The sequence below is a fragment of the Pecten maximus genome, chromosome 1 (genome assembly GCF_902652985.1).
Source record: "Pecten maximus chromosome 1, xPecMax1.1, whole genome shotgun sequence".
NCBI lineage: Eukaryota > Metazoa > Mollusca > Bivalvia > Pectinida > Pectinidae > Pecten > Pecten maximus.
Genome location: NC_047015.1, coordinates 16,475,101 through 16,497,247, shown reverse-complemented (window position 1 = coordinate 16,497,247; position 22,147 = coordinate 16,475,101). Strand labels below are relative to the sequence as shown.

The following is a 22,147-nucleotide window of genomic DNA, read 5'->3' as shown; positions in this document are numbered from 1 at the left end:
TCAAGGCTAAATTCACTGTTGTTAAATATCATCAACTGTTTAAATTTTAACACATAGTAACAACATTCATATATTTCCATCAAACTTTAAACATAAGTCAAATATGAACATACTTCTGTGACATTGTTGTGTTTAAGTGTTCCAAGGTCACTGTTGCTAAATATAGAAAATTATCAACCATTTCAGTATTTACACATAACTACATTCTATCAAAGATTTCCATCAAACTGTATACTAAGGTCGATTTTGAGTATACTTCTGATGTGTGTTGTAAGTGGCAGCAGGAGCTTTTATGTCTTACAGGCATTTTCTAGTTTTCAAAGTCTTTCAGTTAAAGTTTCTTTCAAATGTAGCAAAGCTTACTCCTGTAAAGTTTCTTTCAAGTGTAGCAAAGCTTACTCCTGTAAAGTTTCTTTCAAATGTAGCAAAGCTTACTCCTGTAACATTGAGTGTGGGTCAAGGTAATTTCTTTCCATTAATTATCCCAATTAGTTAAACATGATTCAAGGTCTTTTTGGTTTAATTGGGAAGAAAGTGTTTCAACAATTTCGACCTCTTTGACCTTGAATATGGGTATAGGTCATTTCTTTTCGCAAACTTTATTGGAGTTCATTTCAGAGCTAAAATATCTTGGTTCTAGGATTTTGGGTTATTGAGAAGAACATTAAGGAAGAAGTTGACAACAGACACCATACCACATCATAAGCTTACTTGCTTTTTTAGCAGGTGAGCTAAAAATGGCAAAATAAACCAAACCTCAACATATCTATGTAACATTGTGTTTATTATTAACATAAATTTGCATACTTAATTAGTACAGACAATGTATCTTCTCACACTATTGCAGGATATATGTATCCCCAAGATACTAGTCCGAATGAAAGTCACAAATGAGTGACCTATAAAGAAAACCAATAACCTTAAAAGTATGACATTCAAATTAAATTCATACCTATGATATTAGACGATAACAATCAAATAATTTAGTACAAATCACACTTATAACAAACATACAGCATCATAATGTTATCATTTGCACAATATAAGAATCACATCATTTATGCATAATACACATATTCTTATCCTGGGTTTCCTCCGCCCCCAACACCAGATGTCTTGTTTCTCATCAAAATGTCTCATGACTGGTGTTGAAGCCAAAGATAACTAATTTATGTATCATTTATCCACAAGCATTAGTTACTCAGCAATAATTTAAAGTGAAACATTTACAGGAAAATATTGAGATGAAAATCTTTGATTTATGCAAAACATTCACACACACACACAAATGCTCACTTAAACATGTGCATATAAAGAATAATTCCATTGTCTGCATATCTAAAACTGAGAACCAGATTCACTGATGATTTCAGGACTAGTATGACATGTACAGATCTACTGTACATTATATATTGAACACAATATGGCCATGTAAGCTTCCTTACATTGAATTACTGTACTCCTCCATTTTCTGTTCAATAAAGATATACATATATGTACCCTGATTCACTTCTTCCCAGCACATGAAGCGCATTTAACTCTTCAGTATTTCCATTTATACTGTCCTTGCATCCAATGTTTTTCAGGATCAATATGCAAATTTGTATTAATGTCCATCACTGAAACATACTGGTATTGACATCTCTCACTTTCTAAATGCAGGCCTACCCACATAGATAAAATAAAATTTATTTTAAACATCATTTATATCCAGATGAATATATAATACAGCTAAAGAAAAGCACACATATATTCATATTTATACACATATCGTTACATATAGGTATATGCTGTTTTCTTTGACACTAGGGGTGCCATATAGGCCATCCGCATAGCTACATGTACTGTTGCACATGTAGCAGAAAACATTTTACACTTTTGAAAGAGTCAGTCAAAAGTGCCAAATGTTTTCTGTTACAACAGTAGCTAATGAACCAATGATTAACCAAAAAATGTTCATTATTGCAAAGAAAATTATCAATATTTTACAGCACGGGTAGGACATCACTCAGGGGTGCCAATTAGTGATAATTTACATGCATATGATAAAAAAAAGAAAACATTTTTCCTCTTAAAAACTTATATATCACCACTGGACTGGAATGGTGAAGCACAGACATGCTATGATGTATGGAAGGATCCTATTGGGTATATGGGGAGGGATGCAACAGGACATATTGTGCAGATGTGGAGATGGTGCTCGGAGAATATTGGGTATATATATGGGGGATGGTGCTAAGGGACATATTGGGTATACGGGGATGGTGTTGGGGGAAATATTGGGTATTTAGGGGAGGATGTTAGAGGGTATATTGGGTATTTAGGGATGGTGTTGGGGGGACATATTGGGTATTTAGGGGAGGATGTTAGAGGGTATATTGGGTATTTAGGGATGGTGTTGGGGGGACATATTGGGTATTTAGGGGAGGATGTTAGAGGGTATATTGGGTATTTAGGGATGGTGTTGGGGGGACATATTGGGTATTTAGGGGAGGATGTTAGAGGGTATATTGGGTATTTAGGGATGGTGTTGGGGGACATATTGGGTATTTAGGGGAGGATGTTAGAGGGTATATTGGGTATTTAGGGATGGTGTTGGGGGACATATTGGGTATTTAGGGGAGGATGTTAGGAAGGATCCTATTGTGTATATGGGGAGGGATGCAACAGGACATATTGTGCAGATGTGGAGATGGTGCTCGGAGAATATTGGGTATATATATGGGGGATGGTGCTAAGGGACATATTGGGTATATGGGGGTATTTAGGGGAGGATGTTAGAGGGTATATTGGGTATATAGCGATGGTGTTAGGTGACATATTGGGTATATGTGGGAGGGTGCTTGGGAAAATTGGGTATATGGGAGAGAGTGTTAGGGGACATAATGGGTATTTGGGGGAGGGTGCTTGGTGACATTGGGTATATGGGGAGGGTACTTGGGACATACTAGGTACATTGGGGATGGCATTTAGGGGACATATTGGGTATATGAGGATCGGCACTAGGGGACATACAAATTGTATTGGGTATATGGAGACCGGCACTACATAAATATTGTCCCCCAACACCCTCCCTTTTTACTCAATAAAACCCTTCCATACATCGTAATGTGTACGTGGGTGAAGGGCCAATAACGACCATACAACAATCACAGCGTTATAGCTTTGATAATCAAATGCTTCTTTTAATCAAATCTGATTTTTTTAAACATCTCTGCAGCATTAAGGGGAGGCAGGAGGGGAGTCAGTAAAACAATGTACATCTCAAACAATTGAGTAAATTGAGTAAAATCTTCTGACTGTGACAAAGAGATTTTGTGCAGTTGAATCACCATCGAGTGTTACAGGAGCTGGACAAGAAGCTGGCTGATATTGTGGTGTTAGGAAGAGCCATGGGAATGGCAAATACTCAAGCCTAAGACTATGAGAACAGTCAGAAAGCTGTAACTATACCACATCATCTCATAAAGTACTGTGTTATCAGATGGGCGAACAATAATACTGTGTTGGAATACTAAGCATTACATTCAAAGACATCATCAAAACCCACGAGACTCTACACTTCAATTGACTCAATCAAAAGTGCAAAGTCTCGTAGGTTTCCAATGATGAATCTAAGGTTGATAGTACAACATGCATCTTCAATTAATGCTATTGACTGTTGTTGAAAGACATTACTATAAAATTCTTTCTTCATTACTTTTCCAATACTTTCCATTAGTGTTTCTGTCTTCAATAAAGTTCATTGACCATCGTACCCTGGTACTAGTCTGGTCACTGGTCTTTTTTTGTGATGCATGGTTAATTGATGTACTGTTTATTGTATAGCTGTCTCTGATATTCTTTGACCACTGGCTAATTGATAGCGTTTAAACCATAAACCATTTTTGCATATTGACCACTGGTCAGTTTAATTTGTGTGCTGCAGTTCCTAGTACCTTGTTCTGTCATATTTAAAATTCCTTGATCACTGGCATGGTCAGTCTGTGTGCTGTAGTTCCTACCACCATACTAGTGAGTACTGTGTTTCTGCCATTTGAATCTCTTGACCACTGGCATGGTCAGTGTATGGACTTCACTTCCTGACACAGTATATAGAATGATGTACTGTGTTTCTACCATAGTTGAATCCCTTGACCACTGGCATGGTCAGTCTATATGCTGGTGTTCCTGCCAGAGTATGCGTACCTTAGTGATACACTGCTGACCATATGCAGACTGAACAAAGACAATACTGGTGAAAATAAGGACAAAAATCCATGCCACCCATAACAGATAGTCTGACTCCTCTGTTGGTATACTTGACAGGGGCCCTTCATAGTCCTCCTGTGTCACATTCACAGAGCTGTTCGGCTCCAAACCTGCCAACAAAAGAAGAGTATTAGTCTGCATTGTTTATTTCAGTATATATCGCTTAATTTGTCCTTTGGAAAGAAATTGTTTTAAACCTTGCACACATACACAAACATACACAACTGAAATATTAACTAGTAATCCTAAATGAGTCCTGGCATCTACAGTGGTAATAATCTTAATTTCTTCTGTTTGATATTTGTCTTCCTTTCCTTTTTTGTACGTTTAATTCAAATTCATGCCAGCAGTAGGTGCTGTCATGTGGTATACCAGCTATTATGACGACCTAGTCGTGAAAAAAATAGTACATAAATAATTGATGTATACAAATACTAGTGTTAGAAAACATTTAACAAGTGCATGACCGTAACAACATATGGGCTTTAGCTTTCAGCACCATAAGACATTTTGTTCCTAAACCTTAGTTTTTTTTATAAATACATTGACACAATCTTGAAAATTGCTTGATGTTCTGTACATGTCTGCAGAAAAACATATTTTCTCTTACTTCATCATGCTGTTTCCTATCAATTTCAGCTAGTGGCATTATAATGGAATGTTTCTGATGTGCATAAGGCAATAAAACAATATAAACACATACATTTAAGAATTATGACTTTAATATGTTGAATAAGTGTCAAGGTCATTTCTTTTCATAAACTTTGTTGGTGTAATCCAAGGAACCTTCCAGACAAATATCTTGATTCTAGGCTTTCAGTTAATCATCATCAGTTGTTTGAATGTTTTTAACAAATTTGACCACTGTTACCTTAAATATCGGATCAAGGTAATTTCTTTTTGCAAATTTTGTTGGGAATCTTTCGAGGAACATTTTCGTTTATGAGAAGTTATTTTGACGAAGTTGACACCAGATAATAACACAGTCTCTGAAAACACACACACATACACATGTACAACACACACATGCATCTCACACTGACACAGGTGATCATGACGCCATCCTTCAATGACCATAGCTGTTGATAGGATGCTAACCAATGCTATATATATGGTAAATCAAATCAAATCTGTCACTCATAATTGTGACACATGTACTGATGATGATGAAAACATGAAAGAATTTTACAAACCTGTAATATTTCTGAGAAAAGATGCCAAGTTGTCAAAACTTTTATCAGTCTGGTTAAACCTGACCAACGCTCTGGACTGATGAAAAAGTAGGATGTTTGGTACCAATACAGTTCCAAATCTGGCATTGAGACTGAAAGTAAACAAGCAACTAATAAATATGGACTGAATGAAATCAAGCACATAATAAATCAATTAATTTGTGTGGTTTATAAACAAAGATATAAGTTTGACCCCAAACTTTGACCCAAATTCAGAAAAACAGACAAAATAATGTGCAGTATAAATATAAACTATTGCAAAATATCAAAGTTAAAGAGCTGCACATTTGAATTTGGACCCTAATTTTCTATTTACAAATAGTACATATGTATTAATTTTAGCAGATTTGCCTTGACATTAACAACAATTTGAAATCAAATCAAACTTATTTGTATACCATCAAACTGTCCTCACATTATAAACCCAATTACAATGAATGAAATACAAAATATACCCAAGTCATCTTCAATATACACAATGTAGTACACCTTGGCATCATTTGCCATCATACAATTAGAAACCAGAGTTTATATATACACGTATATACTTACTTGCTGAATTGTGCAGCATCCACTGCCAGCACCTCCAGCTGAGGGAACGCCCTGGCCAAAGCATTGTAATTTGGTGCCATTTTAGCACAAAATGGACACCAAGGGGCAAAAAATAATACAAGGACACAGTCTGACACACTTTCATTCTTGTCAAAGTTCAGTGCATTTAAAAGTCCTGTGTTGTTAACAATTTTTACAGTGTGAGCTGTTACATTTGCATCTGTGAAGTTCTTACCATTACACTGAAACCTTACTTTCTTGTCTGTTTTGTTTGTAAGTTCATCATCTTCCCCTAAAGATTTGTCTAACGTGCCATTTTCCACAATTTTAGTGAAATTCAGAGAGGAGTCATTATTATCAAAGGGTGGCATATCAGCCAAGACTTCAGTACTACTTTCCAACACAGGGTCTACAATACTTTTTAGAATGTTTCCAAAGGACAAATAATGATAACTTTGGTTTGTAGTGTCAGCATTTATATCCACTTCTTTAATCTCTTCTCCATTCTCTGTTCTATCATTTGGAACCTCCTTTTGATCCTGAATAATCTTGTTCTGTTCATCTTCTCTCCTATCTGCATCTGATTCCTCTTGATCTTGGATGGATTCTTTCTTTTCAGCATTATGTTCTGATGGAAAAGCCTTCTCTATATCTTCAGAATCTGATACTTTGTTAATATTAACAACAATATGACCATCCTCTGGGTAGGTAGAGTCTATTTTTCCATCTTTATTGGTATCTGAGCCAATGCTTGTGTCATCTATTGAAGCTGTACTAGGGATTTCATGCGTTATCTGAGATTCAGTCAATGTATTCTGGTATTTGATATACTCCTCAGATTTCTTCATGTCTTTGTTATCCACATCTCCATTGACCACGACATGTGTCAATAGGTATAACAAGATTCCTAGAGATTAAAGACAAAAATTACATTTTTATAAATGAAATACATGTGAGGAATCTATTACAGGGGGAGGAAGCCCACACCCATATTTTTTTTATAAATAATTGGTTCCTCTTCCCTTACCCTATATAAAGGATGCTACGAACAAATTTTGGTCAAAATACCTTCATCTAGACAAAAGTAGGATTTCAAACCCTTTCCTATATGTCCTAGCTATTTTTGGGTTCTGAAATTTGGACGAAATTTAAATTTTAGCAAAATCTGTTGTCATTCATGAAGCAATATTTAGAAAAAAAATCTAAGTAAAGACATGGAGACAATGATTTGATGAAAAACAATGGCATAACAGCTAACAGAAAAGATTGACAAAAGCTCCATTCATGAATTCAGAACTTAGGTAAGCCATTAACCACAAAAAAATTATGTGGAGAAATTCTAACAATATAAAACTGACGCAAACTAGCATCTTAATGAAAAAACACAGGAATAAGGTAACCAAGATCAAAAGAAAATTTATAGGGCACTACTTTATGGAAAGATGAGGGGGATGATATTGCAGATAACATTGGGAGAGACGGTCTCCCTCTTCGTCCCAGTCATCCAAGTTGCCAAATAGGCGGAATAGCATAACTATTTGACTTGGTAAAATTTGGGCTTTTTCATGAATGACAAGAAATTCAAATTTTCAAAATGGTTGTCAAACAGGTAATTTATTAAAATTCTAGTGAAAAAGTTCTATAAACATCATATGTCTAAATTTTTGACACATTTTTCAGATTCGTGTTTGCTAACAACCCAAGCTCATTCAGGATATTTTCTGTTTCTCTTCTATTTTTTATATTTCCAAGTGGTAACTATGCAAATTAAAACAAATTTCTTCGTATATTGTGCTGCATATGGCAAGCCATTTTGGTTTTTTATACAAATTTAATTCAGATAGGCCTAGATTTCTATATGTTTTTCTATTCTAAATAAGGATAACTCAATCTGAATACATATATCTCTAATTTAAATTAATTTGTGTATTTATACAGCTGTATTTAAATACCTATATTTGTATTTTGTCAATAAATAGATATATATCTAATTAAGATAAAGGTATCTTAATTAAATGGGCAAAAAATGGCTAACCAAAGCTGTACTGTAAATTGTAATGTAAAACATGAAAAATTTGGAAAAGAACTTTGTCAGCAGAGTTGAACTGGAATGCTCTGGCTTAAAGGACATTTGTCAATAGCTTTCGAATCCTTTCCAGGGCCTCATCCTATTTATACAGACAGTTATCGAAAAGCAATAGCACACAATGTATACGTGAATAAGCGACACCGTTATCGGACGGTATATTATACGGACCCCACTGATACATCTTAGTGGAAGGGAGGTAACTCATAGTACAACTCATCTCAATACCCATATCGTTAGCAGTAATAGCTTCTGTCGTGGTATGTGGTAGAAATAATCTCATTATATCAACAAAATGGCCCTCTTCATACCATATACCATTAAACTTCAAGTTAACATCTACATTATGTTGTCAAAGTAAAAATAGTACAAAAGACAACCTGATAGTGTTATCCACAGTGGAGCGGCCATTTTCCCCCGCATTCACTAAGCCTGTCTGTGCAGGCTCCTCTGATTGGTTAGTGGTGATGGTTCGGTTCATATTTCTAGCCAACCAAATGCTTTCATACATGCTTTTGACAGCGCACCGGCACCCTACATTACGAACCCTCGTGGTCATAATCATAGCAACTAGGCTATAAGGCCTCGTGGTCACACCCGGAGCGACTGAGTTGGCAGTTTATTCGAAAAGTCGGAGGAAATGGCTGTGTACAACCACTCGTTTGTGTTCCAATTTGAAAAGAAATATGATCAATCATGGTTTCAAGACTACATGCACCGGCATTGGCAAGACAGCTTTATTTATTCCACTGTCTATGTCCTTGTCGTGTTCTGTGGCAAGAAATGGATGGAGAATCGTCCCCGGTACGACCTGAGACCCTATCTCGCTACGTGGAGTGCGATTCTGGGTATATTTAGTATATTTGGTGCTATAAGGACTGTTCCAGAACTGATTACCTCCGTGAGAGATTACGGAATGGAGTATTCGCTATGCGTCCCATCATATTTTGAGGGCGTGACCGGATTCTGGTGTTTCATGTTCGCAGTTTCGAAGGTATATGAACTTGGAGACACGATTTTTATTGTTCTTCGAAAGCAACAGCTCATATTCTTACACTGGTATCATCACATCACTGTTTTAATCTACGTCTGGTACATGTACCCAGCAAATCTAGGATTTGGAAGATGGTTTATGGGAATGAACTATGCTGTACATTCAATTATGTACACCTACTATGCACTGCGAGCGATGAAATTCCAGGTACCGAAGTTTATCAGCATAGTCATTACATTACTCCAGTTGTCCCAAATGATAACTGGGTTCACTGTAACCTACTTAACCTACCAGCTGAATCAGAGGGGTATTAAATGCAGTCAGACTGAACAGCCAATTAAATATGGAATGATTATGTATGGAACATATTTCATTCTCTTCGCTCACTTCTTCTATACAAACTATATCCTCGAAAAGCCGAAAGTGAGAACTGCTGATATAACTGATGGAAAGAAAAAGAGTTGATAGTCCAGCAAACTTTTAGCATATCCCAATTCCTTTTTGCGTTCAGTAAGACTAAGTTACTATCACATTGCAGACTTGCAGTACTTAAAACATTTGCAATTAAATTATTTGTCTGAAGAAAAATGTAACATTACCCTTTATTGGAGCAGCAAGTATCATATATATATATCTGTGACTGAAGAAGAACATGCCATGGTTTGCAGCATTGCTTATAAGTGAATATGTGTTTTAAAGTATTTGTCCTGGCTATTGTGATTTCAAAAGCATCATGCAAGAAATTACATTTTGGATCCTATAAAGCAAAGTGAAATCTGCTTAATTCAATTATTGTGAAATCCAAAAACTACCATGTTGAGATGAAAACACTAGTGTATTTGTTGATTATTTTGTGGTTATTATACATAGATTGTAGCTAATTTTTATTTTGATATTTACCTGATTTTAGTTATTGTTAACGATCCGTGTTTCATTGAATTTTGCATTCGGTAGACTGATATTGTTAAATTCTTTCATTTGTGATTTTTTTTAATTCAATGTACACTGTATTTTACAGCTAAACTATGTTCTACAGGAATTAATTGTGGTAACATCGCCATATATTTTTACAGTGTTTACTGTCCCGGTATACTATGACAGGTCATGCTGTGTAAATACCTAAATACCAATACCATATATTGACATGGAAAACAAATGAAGGTCTGTCTGTAAATTTACCTATTTAACATCAATCAAGGAGATCTTTCTTTAAGGAAAAATAATTTATTGGTCACCATCTGGCATCTGCTCTTTAAAAAGTTCACTGTAAGCAGTATCGAATGTAAAAAAGGATAAAAGATATGGATTCTAATACAGTTAAGTCAAACATGACTCCTTTGTATATTGCATGCATTTTTCATGAAAGATTGGAAACTATCCAATTTGTGTTCACCATTATAGGAGGACAGTACAGAGTTACCGATGTATCTGAAAGGTACATCACACATACAGACCGGCAACTAGTGAGAGCAATCAATACTGATGCTCTAGCTTTGAGACAATATACTGCAACACTGTATACTGCTGGCATTCATGGTCTTGTTTGAGCCATATAAACATATTTGATCTTGTGTGATGGTGTACAATGATCATGAGGTATTGAAGTTAATATGTGATATTTCTCTACCTTTTTTTTTCATTCATTATATTCTTTTGATACTCAGCTGCTATTACTTGCCTTCAGATTCAAATATTACATTGGTTTGTTTTTGCATTCATTCTGACTCATTCTGTTCTACAGTAAATCCTGAAAAACCTCAAAAGTGAAATTTTCTGCTTTTACATACATCAGTTTCATTTAATATTTCCTTATATGGAAACTCATGTTTTTGGTTAAATACCACTGGAGCACTATCATTTAATTGTTAGCACAGGTTTCAATATGATTTGAAGTTGAAGGCATGTAACATTTTGTAATACCTCATCAAAATTGATGTGTTAATGGGAGTAGTCTGAAATATCTGTATTAGGACAGACCTCCCAACATGTGTACCAGTAGGTTTATCAGATAGCTGTAGTACATGTTATCAGGGATCATGTGGTGAAACCTTGAAATATGACCATTATAACTGACCTATATTACTATCAGGAGGCCAGGACAGGTAGATAGAGTGAGCACAGTTTGACATAAAATTAACTCATTGGTTATTTCATCTGATATAAAGCACTACAAGGATTATATATTTTAAAATTGTGATTTATCTTAATTCTACAAAGAGTTGGTGTACCTAATTAAGAGTAAGTGTACCTAATATCAGTAATATGATTGTCCATATCCTTGATATGCTGGTGTCGTATGATGATTGTCCATATCCTTGATATGCTGGTGTCGTATGTTAAATAAAGCTTATATGTGATTCCATCTGTCACTTTATGTGACTACAGTTTACATGTCTTATGGCCAGTTATATTGGGTTGAGTGGATTGAAATCATAATGAAAGTAAAAGTTGTCTGGACTCGTCCCATGTGCCTGTACATGCTTTACTGGTAAGGTATTATGAAATACCCTGAACCGGAGTCCTTTTTGTTGACCGATCTATTATTAGCACTGTTTGTGTTTCTGTTTCCTTAACACTACTCTGACCCACACAAACTCCAGGTATTGATCAGATGGTGTAAAGCTATTGGGTTAAATTGACTGTATTGTGGGTGACTGAATTTAATGAGGATCTTTTCCTATTTATAAAGGGACCCATAACAATTTTGACCTTTTTTTACACACCTGTTGTTAGGAACTGCTGTCATGCAGTGTATAAACAAGGAAACAAGTAATCAGTCTAGCTTTAGATTGATTTCAGTTGTAAGTTATTAAAACATTTTAAAAACCAATAACAAATTGCTAAAATTCTCTTTGTATGAATATCGGTATATACTTAGATATATATGTAGTCTTGTGAAAAATGTATATGTCTAGAGGTTGTGTGGATATTTGCTAATGACTTGTCTGTCCTATTAAGAAGATTTGGTAGTTTGGAAACTCCTTGGATATTAATGATGAAGTTGGTACTGTTTTCTTTTTTATGATACCAAGTTTGGAAGGTGTCTAAAGGATTCCAATCAACTAATTTTCAGAGTGTGTATTTTGTATTGATATGTACTTATTTCATATTTGTTTTAAAAAATTCTAATGATTGTTAAGTTTGATCTTTTTCCCATACTGTTATGTCAATCATATTTTTATTTAATTTTTGTTGTTTTAAGTGATGTGTATAATATATATTCGTGTTGTGAACTTGCAAGGATAGCAGAAAAGTGCTATATTTAAATACTGTGTAAAGTAAATGACAATTATTGTGATCATCATTTAATTATATTTACGATATAAAAGATTGACAATTCGAAACAATGATATGTGTATGTACCGGTTATAGCTGCAATATAGATGTAATTTTATCAGTCCAATATCATTTAATAGAACAAGTTGATAAAACCTGCCAAGGACATTACAGGTCTCCATCCTTGTGATTGTCACTGATTACAGCAGAGGAGCATGGGGGCTTGACACGTTCTTATGACCAACAATGAAAATGGTAAACATTGATCAAGGAGTCAGACCTTGAGGTTAATTTTTTATTTTGAGTCATGGGTAAGTGTCGAGCCGAAGCCCCTAAGATAGGAACTTACCAAAGCAGTACTGAGAGTTTGGTTCACCATCTACCCCTTTGTAATAAGAACTGACCTCCCCGCAGAGAGTTTGGACTACCATCTACCCCTTTGTAATAAGAACTGATCTCCCCGCAGAGAGTTTGGTTCACCATCTTCCCCTTTGTAATAAGTACAGACCTCTCCACAGAGAGTTTGGACTACCATCTACCCCTTTGTAATAAGTACAGACCTCTCCACAGAGAGTTTGGACTACCATCTACCCCTTTGTAATAAGTACAGACCTCTCCACAGAGAGTTTGGACTACCATCTACCCCTTTGTAATAAGTACAGACCTCTCCACAGAGAGTTGGGTACGTACTGACCTCTCCACAAAGAGTTTGGTTCACCATCTACCCCTTTGTAATAAGAACTGACCTCCCCACAGAGAGTTTGGACTACCATCTACCCCTTTGTAATAAGAACTGACCTCCCCACAGAGAGTTTGGACTACCATCTACCCCTTTGTAATAAGTACAGACCTCTCCACAGAGAGTTTGGTTCACCATCTACCCTTTTGTAATAAGTACTGACCTCTCCGCAGAGTTTGGTTCACCACCCCTTTGTAATAAGTTCGTACTGATCTCTCCTCAGAGAGTTTGGACTGCCATATGCATCTATACCTTAAGCTTTATCACCACTATTTGATATCTAGCAAATAACCGCCATCACTGTACTGACCACCTTGTAATGTTGTTGTGAAATTGTGTCTCCATCCTCAGCATCACCAATCAGATTAGTTATTGAATAATATACCGGTACAATATTTACTTGTTTTACAGAAAGTGTTGCTAATGTGTACATGCCAAATTTTAAGTGGCTGCTCAAATATATACAAAATTTGAACCTCTTTGTGCATGTTATGTGTTTATGTACCTAGTGTATATGCTCATTATTTTGTATGGATAACCATTTATACAGTACAAAATAAGTTAATTGATTTAATAATCATCTAATTAAAGTGATAATAAACTAGATATTAAACAAATACATTAGTGATGTTAAAAGGTGGAAAGGAGTTTAGAATATTTCAATAAATGCACATGATAATGAGGTTGATATGTTTGATTTATTTACATATTATATTAAATGTAAATCTCCTGCACTTTATTTTTTTCAACCAGATGGAAAAGTCTACCTGTCATGGGTCTCAACTGAAAACTTTCAAGAAACTTGGAGATTTTTGTTTTTTTAATCAATAATTCTATTGTTTGTTGCTTTAATATCAGAAGTCTTGTTAAAACTTAATATGCTGTAACCAACACAGTTTGAAGGATAAAACATTAAATAAGGGTTAATAATATTTCATTTTCAAAAAAGTCCAGTTAGAGACAAAAAATTGCACAGGATTTTGTAAAGTTTACTGAAATTGGAGGCTCTAGTTCAAAACTGAAAATTTAACAGGTATGATGCACATGTTCTTAATGTAGCCTTACTAAACCGAATCCTGTGTCGTCAAGAATAAGTAGACCTTAGTTATATTTAGCTAACAACTTTTACAAGTTCGTTCCTGTTGAGCACTATAGATGCTGGTCACTAACTTGCTAGCTATCAGTTCATATCTGTGTGTCGTATTAGTAATCTTTGTTGTGCTGTTATCGATTACCTCAACTTGAATTCAGATAATTTATTTACAATTTTAATATTCACCAGCATTCACACTCTAGTACCTGTTACGATTACCTAACAGGGGATACTGGATACAGGGTAACATTTTCTTTTGTTTTAACTGTTGCTGTATAGGTTATATTTTTAGGTACCGTATATATATGTCGATGACTTTGTCGTATGTCCATCACTATCACTGGTTCATGTGTCCATCACTGGGTCCTGTGTCCATCACTGGGTCCTGTGTCCATCAATGGGTCCTGTGTCCATCACTAGGTCATGTGTCCATCACTAGGTCCTGTGTCCATCACTGGGTCCTGTGTCCATCACTAGGTCATGTGTCCATCACTGGGTCCTGTGTCCATCACTGGTTCATGTGTCCATCACTGGGTCATTTGTCCATCACTGGGTCCTGTGTCCATCAATGGGTCCTGTGTCCATTACTAGGTCATGTGTCCATCACTAGGTCATGTGTCCATCACTGGGTCCTGTGTCCATCACTGAGTCTGTACTATAATGAGTGTACATATTCTTATGAATGTAAGCCTATTGTTTTTTAATGCAGGAATATTTTTCTTTCATAATTTCATTTCATTAATGCAATGTATAACAAAGATCTACAAAATTCAGAGGTGTTGGTAGTGAAAAGTTTTAGCTGTTATTGAACTCCAAAAATTTCATTTATGGGGTTGTAAGTGATATATTGCTACAGCATCCATCCAGGTAGACATAAGATAAAATGGAACTATAATCTTATTAACAACATTACTATTCAGTAATCACAATCTGCATTGATTGTTGAAAAAATTTGTCATGTTAAATTTGATTCTTTTAATCCTGAAGCTTCCACTTCTGTTGTGAAACTAGTCAGATAATTATTTACTTTGTGTGAACGAAGAACATTATCATTATATTAAAATATATTAAAGGAAAATATGGCAATATTTGTTATTGGATCGTTAGCCTACACACTTTCAAATTATTACTGTATGTCCTAAATTTACAGCAAGTTTGTAATGCAATATATCGGGAATGAAAGCAGTGATTTGGTGTATTGATCAGGACTTAAATTTTACAGTAATTGATATGAATATCTGAAGTGTTTGTGAATTAGACCAATCTTTGCCAAATGTACCTGAAGTGAAAGGATTTATGTAAAGTCAGCATTATGTCTTCTTACTAATAATTAATGTAGTTGTGAAATGAATACTAGAGATATGTTTGTCTTCCCGAGGACCATTTGCCGTTAAATAATCTGTCTTTGATAAAGCGAGACATAGCAACAGAACCCACTAGTATACAATAATCTATAATTAACATTTATCAATTCTTTAAGTGCGCATGAGACTTGCTTATTCCTTTCAATATCATATCAAACACAGTTTCCAGACATGTAAAATTCTCTCAACATTTTTTCCATTTCATAATGCATTAGCTGAATCCGGTGATTTGCATGTGAAATATTTGTTACCGACATCTAAAATTAAATTTTTATGTAATATGAAACATAAGTGGATTCCTAATTGAAATTATTTAAATTAAAATTCTCTTAATTCCATCAATGTTCTTCCCAGAATGAGACTAAAGCCCCTTCCAGTGTTCTCGTTAATCTTCTGTTAACCAATTAAGATCTATAGCAAATACTTGACTTAATGCTAATGTGGGGACGTAGTAATTCAAACTTATCTCAACGTTTTTGTATTAAAGTTCAACTTATTTTACTTAAAAGTGTTAATTTTTTGGAGTGCTCTTTTTCTTGGTACAAGCATCCTTTTAAGCCATGGTTTTTGTGGCACATTTTTTCATTACAATAATTTCAGTATGTTTTCTTTGCAAATCAATATTGTGCTTTAATAATTTTGCTACAAAAACTTCCTGAAGTTGGATTTTAAAAATTGTATTATGTATGTTAGTGTTACAATGGTGTTATAAGTAATTACATCTGGGCCCATGTTTTATTTTATCATTTCCCTTGTGTTCATCATTAGCTTTACATTGCCTACAATGTTAATGATGGTCTCTATCATCTGTTTACAACCTATTGGTAAAACATTGCCATTAACTCTATTTCTCCAATAGCACAATTCCCATTTGTGTAGATACATCATTTTGCTTTACTGATATCGGTTATGCTTACATATTAATCCCAACTTTTCCAGGATATGTAAGTCACTGTGACCTATTTGTCTGCTTCATTTACTTGCCATCCTTTGTGTCCAAGCCTATTTCTGTTTTAAAGTAAGAGATGCACAATAACAAACACAGTAATCTAGTATTCTGGCTACATACATTTGTATATATGTAAATTAGCGATAATGAATTTTAAAGAAAAGATAAATGGTTAAAATATGTTAATAAGATGATAAAAACAAAAAATTAAAATGACATTTTGAGATTAAATAGAAATATTTCCATTTTAGTTTAATTAAAAATCTATATATGTAAGCATTGCAAATGTTATCTTCTTTCTTGGAAAATTAAAATAAGTAATGGATGTTAAAAATAATAATGCAATGAATGTAAGATTTATTTAACAAGATAAAATGACCATACAAAGAGAAACATTCAATGTTACAAAATTAATGCATGCATACTGTTGAAAAATAAAAAAAGAAATTAGCTTATCACAAAAATTAGTTCATTATGATAACTAATACTTTTCTTATTGAATATCTGGAGCTTTTATGTAGTGAATTATGTACAGTTCATAACGAATGACATCACATTGAATCTTATTCATGAGAAATAATAGGAGTCGGTGATTTTAGCTTATTATAGGACTATCTTATTTGTGTGTCCTAAAATATCCCTAATATTATGTACTAAATCAGCGAGTCAGTCATGTGATACAATTTATCAATATGAAATTATTGCTAATTATGTCTCCTGTGAAGATGAAAAAATAATAATGATTTTACCTTATGTGATCATACCTTTTTTAAGCCTGAGGGAAAGGGATTATGAGCTGATTGATTTACTGCCACTTTTACAATTTAATCTGCTTAAGAACAGAGAGTTGATTAAATTGAGATATTTAATCCCAATAATTTACATACAAGAAGTGATGGTGTGCTGTGTGTCTGGAACATTCCTTAACGGCTACAATATGTTGTTTAGTGTGACTGCTTAGATAGCATCCTCGTATAACCTAGAATTGTATATATATATGTATAAAGGTATAGAGTATCTTGTTGTTTAGTGTATACAGGTCCTGGTCATTTCAGTCAAAATATATCATCACCAATGTTGAAACATGTTTTTGTTAGGGTTCAACGCAAATTTAATCATCCTTCATTCATTATTGAATCATTACCACGTAAGTGTATCAGTTATGAGTAGATTAAACATGGAATAGACTTGTACATGTTATTCAAACTTTTTTTTCGAAATTAGACCCAAGGGAAGCATTTGATGGAGAAAAGGAATAATGATTTGTTATGTAATGGATACCTACAACTCTACATTGCAAAATTTGAATGTAATTAATGTAATAATCGAAATCCTTTAAACCTAAAGATCCGGAAATCTTTATTAACATAATCAAAAGAGAACCATTCTGTGATTTGAGGATGTTATTGTTCACAACTATGTGGTTATGGTGTTCCCAAGTTGATGTGACATCTTTGTTGTATGCATATAATGTACACTTATAGTGATGCTTGTTTTGTATTTACCACAAACTCGCTCACACAATAAAGTAATATCAACACCACCAAATCTCTGTTGGTTTTTAGCCCACCATCATCAGATGGTGGGCTATTCAAATCGCCCTGCATCTGTGGTCCGTCGTCCGTCCGCTTGGTTCCTTGTTATGCATATTGCATTTTGAGACCAATCGGAAAACAACATGGCCGACAGGCAGCCATCTTGGATTTTGACCATTGAAGTTTGTTATCGCTATTTCTTAGAAAGCACTGAAGGGATCTTTCTCAAATTTCATATATAGGTTCCCCTTGGTTCCTAGTTATGCATATTGCATTTTGAGACTAATCAGAAAACAACATGGCTGACAGGCAGCCATCTTGGATTTTGACAATTGAAGTTTGTTATCGCTATTTCTCAGAAAGCACTAGAGGGATCTTTCTCAAATTTCATATGCAGGTTCCCCTTGGTTCCTAGTTATGCATATTGCATTTTGAGACCAATCGGAAAACAACATGGCCGACAGGCAGCCATCTTGGATTTTGACAATTGAAGTTTGTTATCGCTATTTCTGAGAAAGTAATGAAGGGATCTTTCTCAAATTTCATATGCAGGTTTCTCTTGGCGCCTAGTTATGCATATTGCATTTTGAGACCAATCAAAAAACAACATGGCCGTCAGGTAGCCATCTTGGATTTTGACAATTGAAGTTTGTTATCGCTATTTCTTAGAAAGCACTGAAGAGATCTTTCTCAAATTTCATATATAGGTTCCCCTTGGTTCTTAGTTATGCATATTGCATTTTGAGACCAATCGGAAAACAACATGGCCGACAGGCAGCCATCTTGGATTTTGACAATTGAAGTTTGTTATCGCTATTTCTGAGAAAGTACTGAAGGGATTTTTCTCAAATTTCATATGTAGGTTCCCCTTGGTTCTTAGTTATGCATATTGCATTTTGAGACCAATCGGAAAACAACATGACCGACAGGCAGCCATCTTGGATTTTGACAACTGAAGATTGTTATCGCTATTTCTCAGAAAGAACTGAAGGGATCTTTCTGAAATTTGATATATAGATTGCCCTTGGTCCCTAGTTATGCATATTTCATTTCGGGACCAGTCAGATAACAACATGGCCTACAGACAGCCATCTTGGATTTTGACAACTGAAGAACTGAAGGGATCTTTCTCAAATTTGATATATTGGTTGCCCTTGGTCCCTAGTTATGCATATTTCATTTTGGGACCAGTCGGATAACAACATGGCCAACAGACAGCCATCTTGGATTTTGACAACTGAAGTTTGTTATCGCTATTTTACAGAAGGTACGTATACTGAAGGGATCTTTCTCAAATCTCATATGTAGGTTCCTCTTGGTCTGTTGTATTGCATTTTTGGACCAATCTGAAAACATTGTCGACAGGCAGCCATTATTACTAAATCTCAAATTTCATATATAGGTTCCCCTTGTTTGAAAAGTACTGGAGGGATGTTTCTCAATTTACACAGATTAATAAAAGGAAGGGAAAATTAGAGAGATGATCAGTCTGACATGGAACCTATAAAGATCATTCAATAGTGGGCGCCAAGATCCCTCTGGGATCTCGTTTCAATTTCCGGGGAATGCAAAACAACATTAGTGAAGGATGCTGCGCAAGTGCGAACAACAGGCACATGAGATGAAGATGATGTACGCGACATATGCGTATCCCTTCTAGTGCACATTCCTACAAAACCACACGTGATAGCTTGCATACAGTTTGAACAAGTAAAGTTGTCTGGTAGTCTGCTCAGCTATTGGATGGTGTATGCATGGCTGAATGTATACATGGTCATGCCCTCTGGACTTTGCTGATGTTAGTGGTTGAATGTGGATTTCTAAACTGATGTAGTAGATGTTATACATTTCAGAAGTGGTAAGATATGTCATTTTCCTTATTTTTTTTTTATCCTCTAAAAGGCAAAAATATTTCCCCAAAGTTTGATTCCAGAAGTGTTTAGCCCATGTACTATTCAAATCTGTCCCACTGTGAACAATTCTTGTTATCACTATTTCACAGAAAGTACTGAAAGGATCATTCTCATTCTAAATTCATGTGTAAGTTCCCCTTGGTCCCTCGTTATGCATAATGCATTTTGGGACCGATCGGAAAACAACATGGCCGACAGGCGGCCATCTTGTGTTTTTGACAAATGAAGTTTGTTACTGCTAGTTCTCAAATTTAAGTACCAAATGGCTATTATGGATCTTTCTCAAATTTGAATGTAGAGGTTGCCCTTGGAAACTAGTTCTCCATGCAAATCTGATTGAAAGAACTAAATTGATGACAAAGAGTATGGCCATCTTGGATTTTGACAATTACGTTGCTCCTGCTATATAGTGTTATATAAATCTATTAAATGTTTTGAAGGAAGAGTGAAAGAAGAGAAAAGTTCAGTCTTTCATGGACACCAAGATCCCTCTGATATTGTTTTCTGTGTTAACGCTCCGTGAGGGCCATTTTGAGGCGGGGTCACCTTGAATAGTTGGCGAGTACCACAATATACGGGCGGCCCGTCGCTCCGTCCAGAGCAATCGGGGTAAAGTATTCTGCCAAGGGACACGACAACGACAACAGAGACTGGCCCGTTTCTCAGCTTCCCGAGAAAATCGCACCTACACGTGTAGGGAGCATCGAGCAACGAACCTCGGATCTTTACCTTGAAGTACGTGGCCAGTGTTCTAACCGACTTACTTATTGTTATAATACTGATAAATACCATTTAAATCATAATACAAAAAAGTGGTCAAATTAAATTTTAAACAAGAAATGTCTTTAAAAGAAGATAAACGGCATAGTTTTAATGCTGGTGGTTATAATGCAAAACTGCTGGTGAAATGAATTAACGAACTAATGCTTTGGTTTGGTTTGGTTTGCTTTATTTAACGTCCTATTAACAGCCAGTGTCATTTAAGGACGTCCCAGGTTTTTGAGGTGGAGGAAAGCCAGAGTACCTGGAGAAAAACCACCGGCCTACGGTCAGTACCTGGCAACTGCCCCATGTAGGTTTCGAACTCGCAACCCAGAGGTGGAGGGCTAGTGACGAACTAATGCGTTTCAGCACGGATAACAACATTATATCAGTTTGAAACATTTTTTTGGTGATAATAAGACTGCATTTGAATCAGGAATATATTTTATTACTCTCATTTGAAAAGATACATCCACTTATATTCAGCTTGCATTCAATCTTAACTTTGTTTGGTTTTTAACTGCATATCTGTATTTTGCATTTACCGCTACGTTGACCAATCACATACTTCATCTGGACCAGTAACGCCACCTGTCGCGTCATATCCGGGGACCGAAAGATTATTATACGGCTATGCCGAAAAACAGATTTCGTTGCAATTAGTTTAGGCTTTGGTTTTAGACTTTTTTTGGCTTTAGACCAAAGTCAATCAAGTCATGGATTGTAGAGCATTGGCTGTGCCTACCAACGTATTCTATTGTTGGGCGTACTGAAGCAGTAGCCAGCCCTGAACATCTTTCTGCACGAACATGTCTTTTTTCTTAATACAGAAAGAAAATTATATTTAGATAGGTATGTATATGAATTGCCAAATGTTATTAAATTATCAGAAATAATGAATACAGCAAATGTCAAAAAGTCTCATAATTTGTCCTCCATATTCATCGAATTTTCTTTGTACATTGTTGTAAAACATATGTTTTTCTCTGTACATCTAAGTTTGTGAAGAGAAATAAGATCAAGTTTAAATTACAAAAACAATAAAGAATATCAACACAAGAACATAAGCCGTAATTCTAACACAAAATCGATGAAACAAGAGCAACATATAATAGATATGCACGGAGAACTTTAAAACAATTATAATACGACCAGGGGTTCCGGAGGAGTAAGCGTACTCTGCTCCTTCCACCGTGAAGATACCCGCCTTTCAGGTCTAGGTTAAATCCGGGGTAAGTCACATAGTAAGAATGACATGTACATCTTTTCCTGAATCCATTTTTGGGGTCGGATAGGAGGTAATGCTCACCTTATCGACGTCAACGACATCGGTAGGCAATTAGTTACAAATAGGCTAAGAGGCAATGTTCGCCTTCTTTACCCACCGGCCATGGTTCAATT

General features: G+C 35.3%; 2 protein-coding genes across 2 annotated transcripts; one reads left to right on the top strand and one right to left on the bottom strand.

The window, feature by feature from the left end:
- Positions 1-765: 765 nt before the first annotated feature.
- LOC117326148 lies at positions 766-8,581 on the bottom strand. The gene is made up of 4 exons (XM_033882783.1): positions 8,502-8,581; positions 6,036-6,942; positions 5,445-5,575; positions 766-4,361 (listed from the first exon to the last, which is right to left on the bottom strand). Exons 1-4 carry the CDS (start codon positions 8,542-8,544, stop codon positions 4,150-4,152), a joined length of 1,293 nt encoding a protein of 430 aa, XP_033738674.1. The 5' UTR covers positions 8,545-8,581; the 3' UTR covers positions 766-4,149.
- A 68-nt stretch (positions 8,582-8,649) lies between these two features.
- On the top strand, positions 8,650-18,079 carry LOC117326157 (elongation of very long chain fatty acids protein 6-like). The gene has a single exon (XM_033882796.1). It carries the CDS (start codon positions 8,762-8,764, stop codon positions 9,578-9,580), a length of 819 nt encoding a protein of 272 aa, XP_033738687.1. The 5' UTR covers positions 8,650-8,761; the 3' UTR covers positions 9,581-18,079.
- Positions 18,080-22,147: the final 4,068 nt, after the last annotated feature.

Excerpts from the sequence above, each read along its gene's own strand:
- LOC117326148 (XM_033882783.1), bottom strand. The coding sequence starts at position 8,544 with ATGCGGGGGAAAATGGCCGCTCCACTGTGGATAACACTATCAG. Across the intron at positions 6,943-8,501 it reads ACTGTGGATAACACTATCAG|GAATCTTGTTATACCTATTG; the intron begins GTTGTCTTTTGT and ends TTTAATCTCTAG. Across the intron at positions 5,576-6,035 it reads GATGCTGCACAATTCAGCAA|TCTCAATGCCAGATTTGGAA; the intron begins GTAAGTATATAC and ends GTTTACTTTCAG.
- LOC117326157 (XM_033882796.1), top strand. The coding sequence starts at position 8,762 with ATGGCTGTGTACAACCACTCGTTTGTGTTCCAATTTGAAAAGAAATAT.